Source organism: Octopus sinensis, linkage group LG20, assembly GCF_006345805.1.
Source record: "Octopus sinensis linkage group LG20, ASM634580v1, whole genome shotgun sequence".
Classification (NCBI taxonomy): domain Eukaryota; kingdom Metazoa; phylum Mollusca; class Cephalopoda; order Octopoda; family Octopodidae; genus Octopus; species Octopus sinensis.
In genome coordinates this window covers 32,807,033-32,831,825 of record NC_043016.1, presented here as the reverse complement: position 1 = coordinate 32,831,825, position 24,793 = coordinate 32,807,033, and the positions used below count along the sequence as shown (strand labels likewise).

The following is a 24,793-nucleotide window of genomic DNA, read 5'->3' as shown; positions in this document are numbered from 1 at the left end:
AACAAGCCGATACCGTCCAGTGTTGTTGGACACTGGACGGATGGTCCTGTTAAATTGCTCGGAGTCTGGTTTGGTCCAGACTCCCAGACGGAGAAGAATTGGAGCGAGGGAGGTAACGAGCAGGTAGAAGCCATAGTACGGAAGTGGTCCGGAAGGTATCTTTCCTTGAAAGGGAGGGCTGAGGTGGCACAGATGTTTATAGCCTCTGTCGTCACCTACCGCCTGACCGTCGTGCCTTGCCCCGATTCGTGGTTAAACAAGTTGGAACGACTCCTTTTCCGCTTTTTGTGGAAGGAGAAGAAAAGCCACTTGTGAGACGCTCCGTGTGTTGCCAGGAACCGCTAAAGGGTGGACTGGGGATGCGCAAGCATGCGTTGAGGCTGAGACACCTCTGGTGTTACCTGGAGGATGATAAGGTGTGGAGTTCGCTGGCAGAGGAATTCTTCCCGCGACCGGCCTCTATGGAGGGATTTACACCCGGTCTCATTAAAGGACGTAACCTGACTTCATGGCAGAAGGAGTGCCGACAGGCACTCTGGCTGATCCACAAGATGGGCAAGGCCGGCAGCGGGAATACCACCTCGGTGTTCTATAAAGGGCTGGTAGAGGGAAAAAATGACGACGTCCTAGGAAGGGCTCTGGGGTTCGATGAGGATCAACTCTCCAACCTGTTTAAGAAGACTTTCAGGTCGGGGTATTTAGATAATTACCAAAAATCCCTGACCTGGCAGTGCTATAGGAATGCATTACCTGTTCGCGAGAAGTTATCCAGGCACGGAATGTCAGTGCCACCGACGTGTCCAAGATGTGGGTTGGACGATGAAACCGTTCAACACGCTTTTGTACAATGTCGGGAGCTGTCAGGCTTGATAAGTTACGTTGAACACGTGTTGTCGCATCTGGGACGAGTACAGCTGTCGGCTGGATCTATGATTAAGATGATACCGCCAACTGGACTCTCAAAGGAAGGTAAGGCTTGTTTTTACTGTACGGTGGCAGTATTGAAAGAGTGTGTATGGAGAACTAGATTGGAAGGTCTAGTGAAAGGGTCCTTTATCTCTGGCCCCGGTTTGTTAAAATACTTCGGATATCATCTGAAGAGCAAGATGCCACAGAAAGAGTATATGGAACGTTGGAAGGATGTGATGAGAAAGGTGGGTGAGAGTAACCCAGCTTAATCATCGAGGAAAGGAAAAATCAGCTGCTGGAATTTATAGGCTCCCATTCCCTTTCACTGTACATAACTGTTTAAAATAAAGAAATAATAAAAAAAAAAGAAAACATACGCACTAAAAGTTCTCGTGATAAAGGCAAAAGTAAGCCAAGTTTTCGTTCAAGTTACATAAAATTTTATTTTTGTAATTTTTATAATTTCATTCGAACTCGCATAGCATTTTTGTAATTGTTTTGTCCTGTAATGTCCCCTTCTATGTTAGATCACTTGATCATAATAAAGATAAATCCAATCGAAGACCGGTGTTTACCATACGTTGACGAGAGGCAAAAACCTCGAAACTATAGTCGTCGCGGTTGTGAGATCGAATTCGTTGGTGGAAGCGGTTGCGGCATTGGGGATTTTTTTTCTCAAAAATTTAAACCCAAACGTATGTGGGAGCGGCAGGCAAGGGCCTGGCTGCGAGCGAACTACAGTTGGAAGAAGTTACAGTCGAGAAGGAGATTTTGAAGAATTATTTCGACAGCTTGAAGAGAGAAGGTGACTGTGTGAGGATCACACCACCTGAAGAAGAAGCGAAAGACGCAGAGAACATATTATAACATACAGAACGTGGAACGTGGCTTCAAAGAAAGTAGAAGTGGCACCGATAGAGGAAATTGAGCGCTGTCTGAATGGAGTTGAAGGAGAACCTACCTTCTATAATAGAGGTAGAAAATACGCAACAGTGGTCGTTCATTTTAAAAACGAAGACGAAGCGAAGAAGAATGCCACGCAAATACTGAAAACAGAAAAATGGATGTTATTACCAAGTTATCGTGGAAAAAGGGCAGTAAGAATACGAATCAGTAAGATTTCGCCGAAGCTGAACATGGAAAGAATCTTAGCGGCAGTGGTATTCAACGGCAAAGAAAGCGTTGAAAGTATTGAAAGTAGAAAAATCGAAAGATGTACAGTGGTGGGGTTATGCGGTGCAGGCTTTGGTTCATATAACCATACAAGACCTGTATAACATCCCAGAGGAGTTGGTGTTCCCCGACGAGACTCGACTCAGAGTCGTGGTGGAGGGGAGACCACCAGTGTGCTACAAGTGTAAAATTAGAGGCCACATGAAAGATGTATGTCCGACGAGAACATTGGAAGCTCGGACAGAAATATTGCAAATGGCGGATGAAAAATGTGTAAACACAGAAAATGTGGAAAGTGGTGACGAGTTGGAGAAAGAAAAGGAAAGAACAGAAGAAAAGAAGATAGAAAGAGAGCGAGGGTGGAATCACCACCTAAAGTTCAAAAAAAGAAAAAAGCGAAAAATAAGACTACAGACGAGATGGAAGATCGAACGTGCGAAGATAAGAATACAAAAGCGAAGGCTAGAGAACCGGCAAATTTAACGGCAGACCAAGAATGGGGAAGAAGAGTGGAAGAATAAAAGCACTCATCAGGCGCATCAAAAGACTCAACAAAAAAATCAACCAATTAAGATATTCCCTCATACAACATCCACATTCAACAACAATGAAAAGGCTAGAGCTGGAAAAACTTCATCTGCAGACCGACATGAAAACCTCCATTGGAAATGAAAGAGCTGTGGAGGAACAGTGGGTAATCAAAAACATCAAACAGAACCCAAAAGTGTTCTATTCTTATGCAAATAAGCATAGAACCACTGTCTCACCCATTGGGCCATTGATTGATGATAACGGCATTCCCCAACACGATGCTAAAGAAATGGCAGAAATACTGCAGAAACAATACTGCTCTGTCTTTAGTGTTCCCACTGATATTGACGTAAGAGAAGCGAACGAAGTTGACTCCCAACATAAAATCTCAGACATAACCTTCACTGCCACTGACATCGTAGCAGCAATAAATGAGGTCAAATACTACTCTGCTGTAGGCTCTGATAGATTCCCCGCTAGTCTCCTGTAGGAATGTAGACACCAACTTGCAGTCTCTGACCAACCTCTGGAGAAATTCGTTACACGCAGGTTATATACCGAAACAGTTTCTATCCCAGTCAGTCATCCCGGTTTTCAAACAGGGAAGCAGATCCCTCGCTCTCAACTATCGCCCAATCTCACTCACCTCCCACATCATTAAAGTGTTTGAAAGAGTGTTAAGATCAAGGATAGCTGACTTCCTGGAGACCCACAAACTCCTAAATGCAAATCAGCATGGCTTTCGCTATGGCAGGGACTGTCTAACACAGCTCTTACACCACATTGAAGATGTACTCAAAGCCTTGGGAACAGGTTCGAACTCTGATGTCATATATCTTGACTTCAGTAAAGCGTTCGACAGGGTAGACCATAATATCCTACTCTCAAAATTGGCAAACGTTGGAATCCGTGGAAAAGTTCTACACTGGATTAAGTATTTCCTGGCAAATAGAACACAACATGTTGTAGTTGATGGAGTCCACTCAAGCCCAGCAAAAGTCACCAGCGGTGTCCTCCAGGAGACTGTCTTGGGTCCGCTACTCTTCATAATTTACATAAACGACCTTTCCAGTGTCGTACATTACTGCAAAGTGAAAATATTTGCTGATGACACTAAGCTCCAGCAAATCGTCAATGAAGAAGCAGACCGAACTCAACTCCAGTCTGATCTATATGCTGTGAGTCAATGGGCAGACAGAAACAAAATGCAACTGAACGAGGGAAAATTTGAGCTGATGCATTTTGGAAGAAATTCCTCACTAAAACAGCGATACTCTCTTCCTTCAGGGGAACCGCTCACAGCCTCTAACAATATCAGAGACCTGGGTGTAATTGTTGATGACGATCTCAGTTGGAGTGCACACATCAACAAGAAGGTCGATATAGCTCTGAGGATGAGTTCCTGGATCTTAAGAACTTTCCGGTCCAGAGAACAAGGTGCACGGCCACACCTTGAATATTGCTGCCCACTGTGGTCTCCCCATACAAGACAAAACATCTCGAGGATTGAGTCACCCCAGAGGGCACTCACTAAACGAATTGAAGGCATGGCTGCTCTCGATTACTGGGATCGCCTTAAAGCCTTGAAACTTTACTCTCTCCAGCGTCGCCGTGAGCGGTACATCATTTGTACGATGTGGAGAATATACCGCCAACTTTTCCCAAACGACCTGAACATTAGCTTCAAGGTTCATCCAAGACTGGGACCACGGGCCATACGTCCCCTGCTCAATTCAAGGTCACAGCATACATGTACACTGCAACATAATTTGTTTTCCCCAACAGGCCCTGCCCTATTTAACATTGTCCCGAAAGAGATCAAAGAGGAAAAGGATCCCATCAACTTTAAACGGAGTCTGGATAGATTCCTTCAAAGAATACCAGATAAGCCACCCATAATTGTATACAACTCACCCAACAAGAACTCACTACTTGAATGGACCATAAACAAAACTTGACTTAAACAGGATTCGAATAATCCTATCAGGTTGTAAGAATTAACACTTCCTTCTCAAAGCTTGGATTCGAAATCAGACCCAAGAATCATTGGTCGTAAAATACCAATGCACAAAAAGGCGCGAAATCAGAATCTCTTTGTTCTGACAAAAAAATGATGGATCGTCTCCCTTCGACCTCTGACCCGAGCAGGTCAGGCGAAGTTTAACAGGACGACCAGCGACCTACTGTACGCAATAACACTCTTGCGGTATATCTATTTTTCTGGCTATTTGAGATGTTATAAATAGAACGGAGAAATAGGTATCTAGAGAGAACCCGAACCAACGTTTAAGAGAACGCCACGCATTTATGAGGACGACGAAAGAATAATCAGAAAGGTGACTCTGTCATGCATGATTTACACACACACACACACACACACACCATCAAACATATTCTGCTTTAATGTTTATCCTGTATTATGCATTCCTTTAATATGTATTATTTGCAACCACTATTTAATATGCATTTTGTACAAGCGATGTGCAACATTGCTTACAAATTGATGTAGTGATAATAAATCTTTAATTTATTACAAAGCACTTATGTATTTATTAATACATTCACGCATCCACTACATTTGGTGACCCCGTAAAACGAATCGCGCCTTCCCTGGAACCAGCTTCATCAACCGCGTCGAAGAATTACAGTTTGCACATCACCAGCAACGAAGCAACTGAAAATTCCGACGAAAACAATGAATCTCCCGGAACAAAACCCAGCGGCCAACATCGACATGGCATTCCAAGCGGCGATCTCGTTAAAAATTCCACCATTCTGGACCCACGACCCGACATTGTGGTTTCACCATATAGAGGCACAGTTTGCCTCTCACAGAATATCGAGCGATGCGGCTCGACTTTCTCACGTTATCAGTTCTCTGTCACCAGAAATAACGAACGTGATACGCGACCTTATCATGGCACCACCCGGTTCTGTTTCATATGAAGTTTTTAAAACCACGTTAATAAACAGAACCTCAGAATCCCAACAAAAAAGACTTCACCAGCTTCTGATATCGGAAGAATTGGGTGACAAAACGCCGTCCCAGCTTCTTCGGAGAATGAAACAGCTTCTCGGAGATGAGACGCTCCCAGAAAAAATCTTCAAGCAACTTTTTCTCCAGCGTCTGCCCTCCAATACCCAGGTTGTTCTCGCGTCCACCAGAGAAAACACATCCCTTGAAGAACTGGCGGAGCTAGCTGACAAAATAGCCGAAGTACCGCACAGATATCCAACGGTATCGACGGTGACGCCAGCCGCTCCAATTACCAATCTTTTCCGTGCACAAACCAGTTCTTCAGAGATTTCGGATTTGCGTGCATTAATGACGCAGCAAGCTGCGCAAATACAAATTCTCACAGCCCAAATACAAGCCCTAAAGTTTAGTCCCCAGCGTCGAAGCACCAGCCGATCTCGACGAGATGGCAGACGGTCCCGAAGCCCTAGTGCTACCCGCGGCTCGCATGACACGTGTTGGTACCACCGAACATTCGGAACACGGGCACAAAAATGTACGGTACCGTGCTCGTTTTCCTCACCCAGTTCGGGAAACGGCACAGCCAGGAATTGAACGCGACGGAAGTTCCTGGTTCGCACCCACACAGTCGCCTGTTTTTCGTTTGCGATCGTGTAACAGGCACGCGTTTCCTGGTTGACACAGGTGCGGAAGTCAGCATCATCCCAGTCTCCAACACTCTGGAAAAAGAAAAGAGACATCAGTCTGTCTTCAGGCAGTCAACCATTCACCCATTCCAACCTACGGTGAACAGTCCCTAACATTAAACATGGGACTACGCCGCACATTTCAGTGGGTATTCGTCGTCGCTAAACTGCCGACCCCTATCTTAGGAGCCGATTTCCTGCATCATTTCGGTCTCCTGGTAGACATAAAGAACAGACGACTTGTCGACACCACCACCAAGCTTACTGTGCGCGGTATAGCCGCTCGAATGGACACAGTCAGCCCAACTGTAATGCTTACGACAACGACTCGTCACAGTTCCATCCTGAATGATTATCCAGATGTCGCCCGGCCAGTTTTTCATAACCAGCCGATAAAGCACGACGTTACCCACCACATCAAAACCAGCGGTCCACCTGTTGCTGCAAGGCCCAGAAGGTTACCACCTGATCGTCTCCAGGCCGTCAAGCGGGAATTCCAGCACATGCTCGACCTCGGAATCATCCGCGTTTCCAGCAGCAACTGGTCCTCGCCGATACACTGCGTCCCAAAAAAATCATCGACCGATTGGCGGGTTTGCGGCGATTATCGATCACTGAATAAAAGCACTATCAGTGATGCCTATCCGGTGCCTTTTCTTCAGGACTTTTCGAGCTCGCTGCATGGAGCTCGCATCTTTTCAAAAATCGACCTGGTGCGAGCATACAACCAAATCCCAGTCGAACCTGCAGACATCTCAAAGACAGCAGTGACTACACCTTTCGGAATGTTTGAATTCCTGCGTATGCCTTTCGGTTTACGAAACGCGGCACAGACATTCCAAAGGTTTATCGACATGGTGACTAGAGGTTTGCCTTTCGTCTATGCCTACATAGACGACATACTCGTGGCCAGTAACTCGGACGAAGAGCATAATCAACACCTTCACCTGCTATTCGGACGACTACGTCAATTTGGAATTGTTATCAACCCTACCAAATGTTTGTTCGGAGTTGCTTCCCTTCATTTTCTCGGCCATATAGTCGATAAAAATGGAATTCGTCCCCTTCCCGAGAAAGTCAAGGCCATCGTGGATTTTCCACCACCCACATCTCTCCGCAAATTAAGGGAATATCTCGGTCTAGCGAATTTCTATCGACGGTTCGTGCCCCACCTCGCTGAAATAGCGCAACCGCTCACGGATTTGCTACGTCAGCGAACCTGCAAAAACGCAGATATAGCTCTGACCGAAGATCAACTCGTTTCTTTCGCTGCCCTGAAAAAAGCGTTATCTAGCGCTACCATGTTGGTTTATCCAAAACCAGACGCCCCACGATGTTTACTCGTTGATGCATCCGATTCCGGAATCGGAGGTGTGCTACAACAGCTTGTTGACGGTATATGGCAACCGTTGTCTTTCTTTTCTAAGCGGTTAAAACCCGCGGAAACCAAATACAGCACATTCAGTCGGGAATTATTGGCGGCATACCTGGCCGTTAAGCATTTCCGTCATATGCTAGAAGGTACCAATTTTGCCATATATACCGACCACAAGCCATTAGTATACGCATTTAACACCAAACCGGATCGCCATTCGCCAAGAGAAATACGCCACCTCGATTTCATATCGCAGTACACGACGGATATACGCCACATCAAAGGGACGACCAACGTGGCAGCCGATGCACTTTCACGTGCGCAGATCAATGCTATCCACACCACGTCTACAATTGATCTGGCACGTATAGCAGCTGACCAGGAGAATGACGAAGAACTTCTAAAGCTCCGGAATTCGTCATCTCTGAAATTTCAGCATGTTCCACTACCATCATCCACAGCCCATATGTGTGTGATATTTCCACTGGTTACCAACGCCCTTATGTACCACAGAAATATCGTCGAGAAGTTTTCTCCGCTCTACATTCTCTGTCACATCCTGGTATTCGCTCCACTCAAAAGCTAATATCGACCCGTTTTGTGTGGACCAGTATCAACAAGGATATCAGAGAATGGACCAAGTGCTGTGTTGCGTGCCAAAAAGCGAAAATCCACCGGCACATAAAATCACCAATCGGTTCATTTTCGCAGCCCGATGCACGATTTCAGCACGTTCACATTGATATCGTTGGACCCCTGCCACCTTCGCAGAACTATTCATATTTGCTAACTTGCGTAGATAGGTTCTCGCGATGGCCCGAAGCCTGGCCCCTATCTGATATATCAGCAGAAACGGTCGCTAAAACGCTGATATCACAATGGGTTTCGCGTTTTGGCACACCCGCAACAATTACCACCGACAGAGGACGTCAGTTCGATTCCCACCTTTTCACCGAGCTGACTCGTCTCCTCGGGTGTAAACACACCCGCACTACAGCTTACCACCCTGCAGCAAATGGCATGGTGGAACGCTTTCACCGCCAACTCAAGGCATCTATAAAAGCAGCTCCAGACAGTTCTCACTGGTTGGAACATCTCCCTCTCATCCTCCTTGGAATTCGATCCACGATTAAGGAAGAACTGGGATATACTCCGGCCGAACTCGTTTATGGCACAACACTCACCTTACCTGGGCAGATGATCGAACCTGTTTCACAAAACTTCCCTGACCCACAACAATATGTGCACCGATTACGAACATCCATGTCGCAAGTATCACCCTCAGGCCCCAGACAACAGAACGTCGTTTCACGTGTCCCAAAAGATATCAACACATGGACTCATGTCTTCGTGAGGAATGATGGGATACCCTCTCAACTTCGACCACCATATTCCGGGCCCTACAAGGTCATCAAAAGAGAACCCAAGTATTTCGTCCTCGATATTGGAGGTAAACGAAATACGGTCTCGATTGATCGTTTAAAAAAAGCTTTCATCGAGGAGGACTTACATTCAGTCCCCTCTTTTCCTCAAACAGACTCGGCAACTCCAGCGAACACCACAGATGCTGCACAACCCCGACACACCAAATCAGGAAGAACAGTTCGATGGCCAGCAAGGTTTGTGCAAGTTTTTCGGGTAAGTTCTGAACTCCTAACGTATCCATCTTCCTAATGAACACATAACTGCATCACCCACCCAGAGAAATCAAAGAACATTTGTGTACGTAAAGAAAAAAAAATGAAAACAAAAACTGTCTGTATGAACTTTTACGGAACATTTCAAAATCGAACTTTGCCGATGAACATTTCTTTCATTTTTGCATGTACATATTTTTTGTTTTCTCTTCAAAATGTTTGCTTTCTCATAAATATATTTTTTTGCTAACTGTATATCCACACACATTTACAAATCTTGTTCTCATGCGTGCTATCACTCGATTTTTTTTTTCGCCACTGAAAGATACCTTGTCTCTATTAGACCTCTAGTAGGTCGAGTAATCAATAGACGCACATCTCTTTCAACGCGCCAACATAATTCTGCCTGGGCACATATACATATTGCCCACCATATAGCACATACAAATTGTAAACCTTTCATGCATATTTTTATCGTTCAATGTGTAAAAAAATTTTTTTTTCTACATGCACACAATCAAAAAAAAAAAAATAAATAAAAATAATAATAATAATACATTTCCAATATCGTTCGATCTCTGTGGCTTTCTCACTAGAAGGGGGGTAGTGTAAGAATTAGCACTTCCTTCTCAAAGCTTGGATTCGAAATCAGACCCAAGAATCATTGGTCGTAAAATACCAATGCACAAAAAGGCGCGAAATCAGAATCTCTTTGTTCTGACAAAAAATGATGGATCGTCTCCCTTCGACCTCTGACCCGAGCAGGTCAGGCGAAGTTTAACAGGACGACCAGCGACCTACTGTACGCAATAACACTCTTGCGGTATATCTATTTTTCTGGCTATTTGAGATGTTATAAATAGAACGGAGAAATAGGTATCTAGAGAGAACCCGAACCAACGTTTAAGAGAACGCCACGCATTTATGAGGACGACGAAAGAATAATCAGAAAGGTGACTCTGTCATGCATGATTTACACACACACACACACACACACACCATCAAACATATTCTGCTTTAATGTGTATCCTGTATTATGCATTCCTTTAATATGTATTATTTGCAACCACTATTTAATATGCATTTTGTACAAGCGATGTGTAACATTGCTTACAAATTGATGTAGTGATAATAAATCTTTAATTTATTACAAAGCACTTATGTATTTATTAATACATCCACGCATCCACTACAAGGTGGTGCTATTAAGTTAGACATGGCCTGGACCAATCTTTGGTCGAAACATATCTAAGTTTATATATAATATATATATATATATATATATATATATATATATATTCTAGCTGAAGGTGACCCGCTCTACGCGCGGGTAAGAGTGTAGTTGTTAGTTTCTGTTACTTCCTTTCAGCACGTAAAAAGCACCATCGAACGTGGCCGATTGCAGCGCCGCCTTGACTGGCTTCTGTGCGGTCGGTGGCACGTAAAAAGCACAAATGATCGTTGCCGCTGCGAGACCCCCTGCAACGTGTGCCGGCGGCACGAAAAAAGCACCACTACACTCACAGAGTGGTTGGCGTTAGGAAGGTCATCCACCTGTAGAAACACTGCCAGATCAGACTGGAGCCTGGTGCAGCCTCCTGGCTTCCCAGACCCCGGTCACACTGTCCAACCCATGCTAGCACGGAAAACGGACGTTAAACGATGATGATGATGATGATGATTCTCCCTCTTTGTTTCTCTCACTTCTCCACTCTCTTACTTTTCTTTTCTCTCGGACTCTCCCTCGCTTTCTCTTACTCTCTATCTTTATCTATCTCTCTCCCATTTAAAAAACAGAAGATCTTGAGTAAGTTGAGAAATAAAAAAATATTAGAAAGATCAATAATAAATATCAGGCAGTGGCAAGGGAAAGGTCTGCTTCAAGGCAGACAGCAAAACGCTAACATTTAAAAGGGACAGACGAACTTGCGAGCTGAATAAAAATAATAAAATATTGGAAACCAAAGTTTGAAGGGATAGAATCTGAGGATAGTAGAGTCACCATGGCTGGCATTTCTTAACGACGGACAGCAACGTATTGAGAGTTTAACGGCTGGCGTAAAATTTTGAACTTGATGTAAAAGAAAATTCGTAAACACCAAGTTTTGAAGTGATTCTTTCTCACGACAGTAGACTCACCATGGCAAGCATTCAAAACTTCTTTATCATGGACGGCAACACATTGACGATTAAAAAGGTGGCGCAAATTTTTTAGCTTGATGTAACAGAGAATTCCTAAACACTCGCTCCTTTAAATTTTAATCCCCTTCCAGCCCCATTTAGACCCCTTTTCACATTTTGGTTAATATAACCCGATTTCATTCGGGTCAACTGGGGTCACATTTTATAAGATAAGGAATTTTGTCCTAGAGGTGACGCCTTTCATTTGAGGAAAAAAATAGTTGTCATGCAAACTTGCCAGCACTTTTAACATAGCTGTGCATATTTTCAGCTGAATCGACCGACTACGTAATGCACACATTATATATATATATGTGTGTATATATATGTGTGTGTGTGTGTGTGTGTGTGTGCACGCAATATATATACAAATGTATACAGATGAGATATATATCTGTATAAATTAAATTAGAGATAAAACTACTAATAGGCAAATTAAACAGTGAAAAACCAAAAACAAAAACATAAAAAAAAATAATATATAAAATATATAAAATTGAAAAATTGAAATTATTTAAATTGAAAATAAAAATTATTAAATTATATTTATAATTTGTTTAAAAATATATATAACTATGAAAAAGTATGAAAATGTTTAATATACATAAATACAGATATATACACTTTGTATATATACATTATATATACATATTTATATAGAACACACACACACACACACACATACATTATATATACATATTTATATATAGAACACACACACACATATAAATGAACGCAAGAATATCTGATTCATAATGTTTGTTCTCATGCTCGTGTGTTGTTGGTGACAGACAGATACATCAAAGAACGCCGACGTGATGGAAACAGAGTGAGTGAAACAGAGAGGAAATAGCGAGAGTGAGCGCGTTGACAGGTAGAAATAGAATGCGGCGCGATGGCGATGGAATATTTGTTTCTCTCTATATATGCAGACAAGATACATGAGTAAAAGTTATGGGAAGCTAAGAAACAGAGTGAGTGAAAAAGAGAGGAAATAGCGAGAGTGACAGATACTTTAAATAAGGTCGTGGAATTCTGAAAGTTATAAATGAAGGGGAGTAAGAGAGGGAAGGAGGAAATAGCGTGAGTGAGGAAGATGGTCCCTAGCAACCACACCTTTTAAGATAGGGATTTCTAAGGTAGCCCACGAGCATCGTCACCTCATTCTACATGTCCATGTAAATTTTGGAGCGAATCGGACGGGATGTAGTGGCATTGAAAGCGATCCGAGCGGTAAAAACGCATTTCAGTTTTATATATAGAGACTAGCTGAAGGTGACCCGCTCTACACGCGGGTAAGAGTGTGGTTGTTACTTTCTGTTGCTTCCTTTCAGCACGTAAAAAGCACCATCCGAACGTGGCGGAATGCAGCGCCGCCTTGACTGGCTTTAGGAAGGGCATCTACCCGTAGAAACACTGCCAGATCAGACTGGAGCCTGGTGCCGCCTCCTGAGTTCCTAGACCCCTGTCAAACTGTCCAACCCGTGCTGGCACAGAAAACGGACGTTAAACGATGATGATGATGATGATGATGATGATGATGATGATTCTCCCTCTTTGTTTCTCTCTCCTTTCTCTCTCACTTTCCCACTCTCTTACTCTTCCTTTCTCTCGGACTCTCCCTCGCTTTCTCTTACTCTCTATCTTTATCTATCTCTCTCCCATTTATAAACAACAAAAGATCTTGAGTAAGTTGAGAAATAAAATATTTAGAAAGATCAATCATAAATATCAGGCAGTGGCAACGGAAAGGTCTGCTTCAAGGCAGACAGCAAAACACTATCTCTGTCACATTCATACGCTACACATTCCTTTCTCGCTTGTTTTCCATGCTCAGTGTGCCCTTGTAAACACAACTTATCTCTGTAAGACCCTAGGTCGGTCACGCATACATAGAGAAAGTTGTTTGTCCCTTACAACGCGCCAGCATGCCACACTTTTGTTCCTGCACGACCGAGGCATATAATAGCTCAAGCATTGGCTGGCAGCCTCAGCCTTACCGCATTAATCACTGGGATATTCAATACTGTACACTGTATTTCAGCCTAGCAAGCCCTATTGCACTCATGCACCTCTGTTCTGCACGTGTACTCCCTTGTTTTGCAACACGTCTGCGTCAGCTCAATTCTTCTCCCGACTCAAAGCACTTTGGTTGTTCACATGCGCTGCGCTCATGTTTAGGCATAATTTCCCCCTGTTAGACCCCTGTTGGTCACGTAATTAACAGAGAAAATTATCTGTCTCGCACCCAAGTTGCACCCAAAAAGTGTAAAGAAGCAACCAGTTCCCTTTACGTAACTATCAAAAAGTATTAAAAAGTTTAATATACATAAATACAGATATATACACTTTGTATATATACATTATATATACATATTTATATATAGAACACACACACACACATGTATATAAACGCTCGTTGGTGTGTTCTGTTTGTATATGGTCGATGGAGCGTTGACAGGTAGACAATAGAATGCGGTGGCGATGGCGATGGAATATTTGTTTCTCTGTATAGAGATACATGAGTAAAAATTATGGGAAGCTAAGAGATAGAGTGAGTGAAAATGTTCTTACATTAAATAACAGGAGTGGACTAAATGAAGGGGAGTGAGAGGGTAATATAGGAAATAGCGTGAGTGAGGAAGATGGCCCCTAGAAACCACACCTTTTAAGATAGGGATTTCTAAGGTTGCCCACTGGCATCGTCATCTCATTCTACATGTCCCTGTAAATTTTGGAGCGAATCGGACGGGTCGTAGTGGCATTGAAAGCGATCCAAGCGGTAAAAACGCATTTCAGTTTTATATAGAGAGAATATATACACACATATATATATGATTGATTGATTGATTGATTGATTGATTCTAGTTTCAGCTTATGAGCTGTGGCCATGCTGGGGCACCGCCATTTGGTGTTGCTACTTGGTTTCACTTCATGGAGGCTTTCTAGCAACTGCTATTTGGTGCATGAGAGAGTTCGATGCAGCTGCCCTCATCTGCCCCTCCTGCCGTGAAGTTGGTTCATCTGGGACACCTGACAGGAAGAGATCCAGCTCCATTTTAAAGACATCTGTATCCACCCCATGCAGGTCTCTCAGGTTCTTCGGGAGGATATTGAAGAGCTGTGGGCCTCGGAAGCCCAGGCTATCACAGAATCTTGTCCTACATCTTGATGGCAAGTTTGGAGTCCTAGGCACCACGCAGTGGGGCCCAGTTCTGGCATTTGCGTAACTCTCGATGCCAAAGTTCAGGACACTTCCCTCCAGGATCTTCCAGATGTATATTATGGCATATCTTTCCCGCCTACGCTCCAGGGAATATAATTTTAATATCTTGAGTCTTTCCCAGTAGCTTACATTCTGCATAGAGGCTATCTTCTTCGTGTAGCTTCGTTGGATCGCCTCAAGTTCTGTGATCAACTTGACACTGGATGGTGACCATAGCTGAGAGCAATAGTCAAAGTGGCTTAGGACAAGTGTCTTCCAGAGGACCATCATGGTTTCTTGTTCTCTTGTTCTAAAGGTTCTAAGAATCCATCCAGCCAGCCGTCTGCATTTCATTGTCAGTTTAGCAACATGTACATGAAAGGTCGCGTCATCACTCATGTGAATACCCAGGTCACGCACTGATTGTGCCTCTGGGATTGCAATCCCTCCGGGTCCAGTGTATTCCTTGGGTATTGCATTCAGTTTTGCATGCTGATAGTATAAAGCTTGAAACTTTTCAGCATTGAACTGCATGCTATTCTTTTCAGCCCACTTGTATATTTCGTCCAGCTCATATTGCAGGTGCCTAGTGTCGTCAGGGTTCTGTATTGCCTGTGAAACTTTTGTATCATCTGCATAACTTGTGATCGTGGCTCTCCGCGTGGCTGAGGGCATGTCTGAGAGGGCCATTATGAACAGTAGTGGTCCCAAAACAGTGCCCTGTGGAACACCGCTCACTATTTGTGTGCTAATGGAAGTGGCCCCATTGGCTACTACCACCTGACTTCTATTCTTCAGAAAGTCGTGAAGCCATTCTCCTAGTTTTCCAACTATGCCAAGATCACGCAGTTTGTGACATATCATTCCATGATCGACTTTATCGAAGGCCTTTGCGAAGTCGAGATATATGACTTCCACATTTGAGTGGTTGAGCAGTTGTTTCAGCACCCAGTCATAGTGCTGCAGGAGCTGAGTTAAGCAGCTTCTTCCTGGTCGGAAACCATGTTGGGTGTCAGGCAGCAAGTCATTTTCTTCAAGGAAGGTGATTAGTTTTCTTCTGACTATTCGTTCCATGACCTTGCTGATGTGTGAGGTCAGAGAGATAGGTCTGTAGTTCTTGGCCTCCGCTCTTCTACCTCCTTTATGAATAGGGCATATTTTACCTTCCTTCAGTTTTCTTGGAAGTTTGCCAGCTGCAAGGAAGCTCTGAAAGAGGAACTGCAGTGGTCTTGCTAAGACTCTCTTACATACTTTTAGGAGGATTGCCGGGAATCCATCGGGGCCAATAGCTGGGTCTATTTTCATTTCATCTATAGCCTTTATTACATCGTCTTCCTTTATATCGATGTAATTTATCGTCGCCGCCTCTGATTCTATATCTGCAGTGGTAAAGAAGTCAGTTGGATTGCTGATTTGGAAATGCCCAAGGGGTGGAGTGAAAACACTCTTGAATTGTTCATTCAGTATTTCACTTACCCTCATTGGTTTTCCTGTGAGTGTGCCATCCTTTTCAAGGAGTGGCCCTATCCTACAGTGCACCGTAGCTGTTTCTTTGGCATACCTGTAGAAAGCTCTGGGGTTAGTTTTTATGTTGTCTATAGCCCAGGCTTCTTTGTCTGCTCTTTCCTTCTCATGGGAGAGTTGCAGACAATTTTCAATTTCCAACAGTTTTATTTTCAGGCGGGACTTTTCACTGCTTTCAATTTGTTTGTTTAGGCGATTGAAACTTTTGTACGCCGTCTCATTAAAATTTTCCTCTCTGGGGATTTTGTTCTTGTGTACAGTGGCCTTTCTCTCTGGGACACATTTGTAGCAGATGGCTTGCATTACAGACATGAATTGTTGAAGTATCATGTCGATGTCCGGCGAGGAGAGAACTCAGGCCAGTTTTGTTTGAGGATCTCTTTCTCAATTTGTTTCCAGTTTGCCTTATTGAAGTTCAAGCTGGAAAGATTCTGAGGTTTCTTGTAGGCTGCATGTCCGTGCTCTCTTTTGGCCCGTACATGGTCAGCTCTACCATGTTGTGATCCGAGAGTAGTGTCGGTGTCACTTTCACATTATGGATGAGATCCATATTATTGTGAAGCAGAGATCCAGGTGTTACCTGCTCTGGTTGGTTGGAGTATTACTTGCTCCATGTACAGGTGTTGGTGAGGTTCAGGAGGGACCTCGCCTGTCCTCGTTCACATCTTGTCATTCCTGGGAGAGAAAGGCCCTCGGGCCATCTGACATTCGGTAGATTGAAGTCTCCCATGAGAAGTACACTTATGTGTTGTTCTAATGTGGTTAGAACTTCTTCTATTTTTAAAAGGCAGTCCTCAACTTGCCCATATGACTTGGGGCATCTGGAGGGCGATATGTAGCAACACCCCACACTACACACAACACACCACACACCACCACACACACACACACACACACAAATATATATATATATATATATATATATATATATATATATATATATATGTATATATATATATATATATGTATATATATATATATATATATATATATAGGTAAACAGTAAAATTAAATACAGACATGGACAAGAACATGAAACACCACAGAGACGACACAAGAACCACAGGACGGGACATTCGAAGCCCTCATCATCAGTCAAGAACCAGATCATATATATATATTATATATATATATATGTATATATATATATATATACATATATATACATATATATATATATACAATATATAATATATATATAGATATTATAATATATATATATATATATATAATATATATATATATGTATATAACTTAGAATAACTTAGAAAGGTTTTTGGCCAGTATTGGCCCAGGCCATGTTAACTTAATAGCACCACTGGCGAAGTCTTTCAGTTCAGGATTTGGGCACCAAGGCCCATTCGAGCAGAGAGTTTTGTTTGCGGAGACATATCCGGGTGTGGGTGGTTTGTCCGGTACTGTTTGAAGGAATTTTCCAAAGACTTCTTGAATTTTGTGTGGTCAGTGTCCTGGTGTAATGTTGAAGAGCGGGTCCAATTGAGGTGAAATAGTTGTGCCGTATTGTCGTTATGTGATGCGATTTAGATTTTTGTTGTGGACGGATGGCACGTGGTCCAAGCCTTGGATGCATTTTGAAGGTGATGCCAACATCATTCGGACAGTGCTGATGGAATATTTTCCACATCATACAGATAATGTAGCGTTCACGGCGTCGTTGGAGTGAATACAATTTCAGCTTCTCTAGTCTACCCCAGTAGTCAAGGTCTGACATGCCATCTATCTTTTTGTGATTGACTTTGGGGAGCTTCAATTCTCATAATATTTTGTTTTGTGTAGGGAGACCACAGTGGACAGCAGTATTCAAGGTGGGGTCGGGCAAAAGTGGAGAAGAGAAGGATAATAGCGTGGGAATCTCTCGACTGGAAGGTTCTGAGAATCCAGGAACACATTCTGCGGGCCATGTCAACTTTGCTGCTTATATGTGTAGCCCAGCTTATGTTGTTGTCCACTGTTACTCCCAGGTCTCTGATGTTGTTGGATGCCATGAGAATTTCTCCAGAAGGAAGAGAGTATGGGAGTTTCAGAGCGTCCTCCCTTCCAAAGTGGATCAGTTCGAATTTGTCTTCATTTAGCACATGTTATTCTTTTCCGCCCATTGGACAACAGCCAGTAGGTCTGACTGAAGGTTTATTCGATCATCCACGCCATTGATGACCTTCTGGAGCTTGGAATCATCAGCGAAGGTTCTGATGTTGCTGTGTTTGATGGTGTCAGTAATATCATTTATGTAGATGATGAAGAGAAGTGGGCCCAACACAGTGCCTTGTGGGACACCACTGCTGACTTTGGCTGGGCTGGATTTGACTCCTTCGACTACACATGTTGGGTTCTGTTAGAGAGGAAGCACTTGATCCATTGCAGCAGCTTTCCAGTGACACCAATATTGGACAGCTTTCTCAGAAGGATCTTATGATCAACCTGTCAAAGGCCTTGCTGAATCAAGGTAGATGACATCAATGTTGGAACCCTCTCCCAAGGCTCTCAAAATGTCATCAAAATGATGCAGTAGCTGCGTCAGGCAATCTCTCCCATTACGGAATCCATGCTGGTTGGGGTTCAGCATATTATGACTCTCAAGGAAGTGAGTCATACGCGATCTCAGCACCCTCTCAAATACCTTGATGATATGAGAGGTGAGTGAGATTGGACGGTAATTCACGGCAAGCGATTTGTTTCCTTTTTTGAAACTGGGACAACAGACTGGGATAGAAGGTCTTCTGGTATATATCCAGCATCCAATGAGTTCCGCCACAGATTGGCTAGAGGGGGTGCAAGTTGGTTTTGACACATCTTCAAACACACACAGGGAACCTATCGGGACCTACTGCTGAATTATGCTTCATTTCCTTTATTGCTGCTAAGACATCAGGAGCGCCAAATGTTATGTCCGATAAAGTGTATTGGGGAGTAACATCACTGATACAGCCCAGATCATCATATCAGGATTGCTGAAAACAGAGCAATATTGTTTCTGCAATATTCTCCCATGGTTTTGGCATTGTCTTGAAGAGTACCATTTTCATCAATCAAGAGGTCCACAGTAGAACCAGTGACTCTGTGTTTTTTTGCAAATGAAAAGAACACTTTGGGATTGAGTTTGATCTTCTCAATGGCCCAGGCTCTTCAGCTCTTCGCTGACTATTGATGATAGACATCATGTTGTTTTGGAGTTTATGTTTTTTTTAATCTCTAGCGACGAGATGGCAGTCAGGTTGGTGTGTTGCTGTTGACAGTATTTCAGCATGTTGATCTTTTTGTTGATTCTTTTAATTTTCCTTATGAGAGATTTTCTATTTCTAGGGATTCGACACTTAGATTTGTTTGCAGATCTTAATGGGGTGTGTCTTGCACATATGTTCGTGATGGTGTCTACAAGTGACTGCCAGGACTTTTTGATGTTAGTGGGTGTGTATGTGTGCGTGAAGGACCAATCGACTTGTGCAAGATCATTATTGATCGCTTCCCAGTTTGCATTGTGGAAATCCATAGTGTCAAATGGATGAGCAGGAGGGATGACATTTGTTTTGCATTTTGGCCAGTGAAATCTCAGATCACAGAGAACCATGTCATGGTCGGAGAGTAGGGTTTTCTCCACTGCAATATTGTGGATAGTATCAGTGTGATTGCTGAAAATTAAGTCTAAGACGTTTTTTGTGACATCTCGTTGGTTCGAGTACAGTTGGGACAAGAAGAAGTCATCCATGAAGTCAAGAAGCGATTCCACTGCCTCCCTGTCAGGGGTTGAGAGAAAAACCTGGCGGCAGACTGTTTGTAGACCAGTCAACCCCGGGAAGGTTGAAATCTCCCATCATTAAAATGTTGTCAGGTTGACACTGCTGAATGAAACACTTTATGCTGTTGAGGCATTCCTTGAAGCATGGTAGGGGCGTTTGGGGTGGTCTGTAGAGCCCAACTACTGTTAAGTTGTTGGTTTGACTGAATACAGCGACTGCTTCGCAGTATCCATTCGAAAATATGTTCATGGCTTCTGTTGAGAATGAATCATGGACATAAATGGCAGTCCCACCCTTTCTTCTGCCAACACGATCAGCACGAATGGTTTTGAAATTTTTTAACTTTCACCTCGGCTTCAAGTGGAGGTCACTAAGATGGGTTTCAGTGAGGACGAAGAAAGGGATGTGGTTTGGATGGGCCTCGACACAGTCCTCCAGGAATCTTATCTTCCATTTTTGTGTATTGGTGGAAGGGCTGATGCCTTGGGCATTAAGCAGAAATGTTGAGGCGAGAGTGGATGGTTTTAATTGTTTTGGTGATTTGTTTATTTGATTGCTTTTTAATGGCATGTGTAGTGGGGTAATAGTGGTGGATGGCGGTGGGTGATAGCTCGGATGTTTTTTTCCAGTTCTTTTGCTAGATTCATTATAGCTAAAAAAGAGGAAGAAGAGGTGGTTTCCTGTCTAGGAACCGCAGGTGACTGTGGCCGCGGCTATTTTTATGTGAGTGGTTATCTTTAATGTCCGACGAGTCCCGGGAGATGGGTAAAGGGGCAATCCCTGTGCAAGCACAATCTGTCTCGCGCTGGGAATAGCGGCAGATTTGGGGATTCCTTGTTTGAGATATTGGTGGTTGTGGTGATGTTGTATTATGGTGGTTGCTGTTGTAGTTTGTGGGGATAGAGCGTTTTGTTCCAGGTAAATGGGTGAATTTGCAGTCTCTATCAGTGCACAGTCTATGGCGAAGAGAATATCGGCAAATGATGGGGTTTCGAGTGGGTGTGTAGGTGCGTGTGTGTGTGTGAGCTGTGAAAGGTGTAGATGATAGTTTGTTGAAGTTTTGGCGACCTTTGTGACCTGTAGGAGGTAAATTCCTTGAGATAGCATTAGTAGTAGTAGCTGTAGTAGTAGTAGTAGTAGGTAGAAGAGATGTTGACAGTGGTAATGATTGAGGAGGTCGATTCCAAGACAAAGATGTTTGTCGATATATAGTGGGAGTAGTACTAGTAGTAGTAAGCAGAGGAGATGGTGTTGACAATGATGATGATTGAGCTGCTGGGGCAGTGAAAGGAAGGGGTGGTGCTTCCTGCTGTGTGACCCTGATGACTGGGGGGTCAATCGTTTCATTTAGCAAATCGGCCATTGTAGATGAATCAAGGAGTGGTTCATCCTGTTGTTGTTGTTGCCTCTGAGGTTGTTGCTGTAGCTGTTGTTGTTGTTGTTGCCGCTGAGTTTGTTGTTGTTGAGGTTGTTGTTGTTGCGCCGGTGATGCGTTCGAAGAGAAAACACATCTCAGTTTATCGAAGTGTTTATTTATTTATTTATTAATTTAAAATATATATATATATATATGTTAATAAAATAGAACATATGCATATATATAAACATATATGTACGTACCTACCTCTACATGTACATATACACGCATATATGTGTACAGGACACCAAAAAGACGTCGAACACATAGAGAGACGAAACACATAGACACAAACCAAGGAACAAGACAAGCAAAAAAAGAGAGAGATACAGGACAATAAGCACAACGAAAAAACCCCTTCTTCAGTCGCTAAGATTTCATCTACTAAACGTTTCGAAGGATAAAAGCGAGACGTATACTTCGAGAAAATTCCTTCCCGCGAAAAGCAAATCAATTAAAATTCTGAGATCTTTTCGCAGAGGGGTAAAAAAAAAAAAAGCAAGACGGTAACGACAGTACAAACATATAAACAGTAAAAATATATATATATAACAGTGGAAAAATAAATATAACAGTGAGAGACAGGACAAGGAGAACAAGATAAGAAGGGCTGTTAACGCCAGACGAAAAAAGTATTGCAAACGCTGGATTATCGTGGACGACGAGAGAGAGCAAATGTAGTCGACCAGTAGCCTTACAAGGCGAGCGAGAAAAGACAGGATAGCAGTTACGACGGAAGTATCGTCGCAGATGGACAACGGGAATGGGGGAGGAGGAGCAGGAGGAAGAGAGAGAAGAAGGGGAATGGTGCGAGGAGACCATGAAGAATGGTGAAAGGGAGAGAGAGAATGAAGAATGAGAGAGAGGGGAGAGGCAAGTTAAGTGAGGGAAAAAAAGACGAAAAAGGGAATGGGAGAGAAGAAAGAAAGATGCAGAGTCGCGTGAGAGTTAATATCAAGGCTAACTTGATAAACAGAACAATCTTACTTAATAGGGTGCGTGCGTTTAGTCATATATATATATTATATATATATATATTATATATATATATATGTATTATAATATATATATATATACTATATATATATATATATATATATATATATATATATATATATATATATATATATATATATATATAATATATATATATATATATATACTCTTTTACTCTTTTACTTGTTTCAGTCATTTGACTGCGGCCATGCTGGAGCACCGCCTTTAGTTGAGCAAATCGACCCCGGGACTTATTCTTTGTAAGCCCAGTACTTATTCTATCGGCCTCTTTTGCTGAACCGCTAAGTGACGGAGACATAAACACACCAGCATCGGTTGTCAAGCAATGCTAGGGGGACAAACACAGACACACAAACACACACACACATACATACTTATATACGACAGGCTTCTTTCAGTTTCCGTCTACCAAATCCACTCACAAGGCATTGGTCGGCCCGGGGCTATAGCAGAAGACACTTGCCCAAGATGCCACGCAGTGGGACTGAACCCGGAACCATGTGGTTGGTTAGCAAGCTACTTACCACACAGCCATATATAAATATATGGGCTGTGACTGCTGAGGATATGCGTGAGCTCGCAAGAAATGAAGTCAGTATGCTCCGATGGATGTGTAATGTCAATGTTCATACTCGACAGAGTGTAAGTACCTTGAGAGAAAAGTTGGACCTAAGAAGCATCAGTTTTGGTGTGCAAGAGAGACATTTGCACTGGCATGGTCATATGACGAGAATGGCTGAAGATAGTTGTGTGAAAAAGTGCCACACCCTAGCGGTTGAGGGAAACTGTGGAAGAGGTAGCCCCAGGAAAACCTGGGACGAGGTGGTGAAGCACGACCTTCGAACTTTAGGTCTCACCAAGGAAATGACTAGAGACCGAGACCTATGGAAGTATGCTGTGCGTGAGAAGACCCGGTAAGACTGGTGAGACCATAACCCGTGGCCACTACCTGGTATGTCGCCAGTCGACTTATACATACCTTTCCTTCTTGGGACACAAAACTCTACTTGTGAAGACCCGTTGAAGCAAGTGAAAATCAAAATCAAAATCAAATCAAATCAAATCAGATATCAGAAAGCAGAACCAAAATCGAAGTCGATCAACATCAATGGAAATTGCAGCTGTGATACCAGTGCCTGTGACAAGTAAGCGAACCATCCGATCGTGGCCGTTGCCAGCGCCTCCCCGACTGGTACGTAAAAAGCACCATCCATTCGTGGACGTTGCCAGCCTCGCCTGGCCCCCGTGCCGGTAGCACGTAAAAAGCACCATCCGATCGTGGTCGTTGCCAGCCTCGCCTGGCCCCGTGCCGGTGGCACGTAAAAAGCACCATCCGTCCGTGGCCGTTTGCCAGCCCCGTCTGGCACCTGTGCGGGTGGCACGTAAAAAGCACCCACTACACTCACGGAGTGGATGGCGTTAGGAAGAGCATCCAGCCGTAGAAACACTGCCAGATCTGACTGACCTGGTGCAGCCTTCGGGCTTGCCAGACCCCAGTTGAACCGTCCAACCCATGCTAGCATGGAAAGCGGACGTTAAACGATGATGATGATATATATATATATATATTATATATATATTTATATATATATATTTATATATTTATATATATATATATTTATATATATATATATATATAATATATATATATATATTATATATATTTATATATTTATATATTTATATATATTATATATATATATTAATATATGTGACTGTGTGTAGGTGTTGCACATATAAATGCGTGCATAAGCGTGTGTGTGTGTAGGGAGGTATATGTAGGTGTGAGCGCGTGTATGTATATGTATATCTGTATCTGTAAATATATATATATAGAAAGAGAGAGAGAGAGAGCGCAATAAGAAAATGGAGGGGATCAATAGGTGGTTCATCAACTTTTAGACATTATATTATGTCAACTTATTTATTTATTTACCAAAATGACAATTACAAGAATATACATACATGTATAACACATTATGCTTTACATATATAATATATAAAGATACCAGTAATTATTAAAATATAACATACAGGAATATAAATATATATATATCAAAATACAGGACCAGATACTGCAACAGCTTGGGTTTCAGCGGACCACAGCTCTTTAACATCCTCCCTAAATGCCTGAGAGACTTGCATGGTGTGGATGTGGGTTTCTTTAAAACTAAACTGGATCTCTTCTTGTCGGGAGTCCCAGATGAACCTACCTCACGACAGGAGACGCAGATGCAGGCAGCAGCATCGAACTCCCTTGTTGATCAAGTGCCCCGTATCAGAGGTGGATTCACATATTAGTGTAGCTCATTCAGCGGTGGTGCCCCAGCATAGCCGCGGCCTTCGGGCTTAACATTTTTAAGGATTTAAGGATTTATATAATAATAATATTAGGGAGTAAATCCA

At 42.9% G+C, this 24,793-nt stretch overlaps 2 protein-coding genes across 2 annotated transcripts; both read left to right on the top strand.

The window, feature by feature from the left end:
* The first annotated feature begins 5,308 nt into the window (after positions 1–5,308).
* On the top strand, positions 5,309–6,184 carry LOC115222515. Its single transcript, XM_029792747.1, has one exon. It carries the CDS (start codon positions 5,309–5,311, stop codon positions 6,182–6,184), a length of 876 nt encoding a protein of 291 aa, XP_029648607.1.
* A 2,487-nt stretch (positions 6,185–8,671) lies between these two features.
* Positions 8,672–9,325, top strand: LOC115222514. The gene has a single exon (XM_029792746.2). It carries the CDS (start codon positions 8,672–8,674, stop codon positions 9,323–9,325), a length of 654 nt encoding a protein of 217 aa, XP_029648606.2.
* Positions 9,326–24,793: the final 15,468 nt, after the last annotated feature.

Excerpts from the sequence above, each read along its gene's own strand:
- LOC115222515 (XM_029792747.1), top strand. The coding sequence starts at position 5,309 with ATGAATCTCCCGGAACAAAACCCAGCGGCCAACATCGACATGGCATTC.
- LOC115222514 (XM_029792746.2), top strand. The coding sequence starts at position 8,672 with ATGGTGGAACGCTTTCACCGCCAACTCAAGGCATCTATAAAAGCAGCT.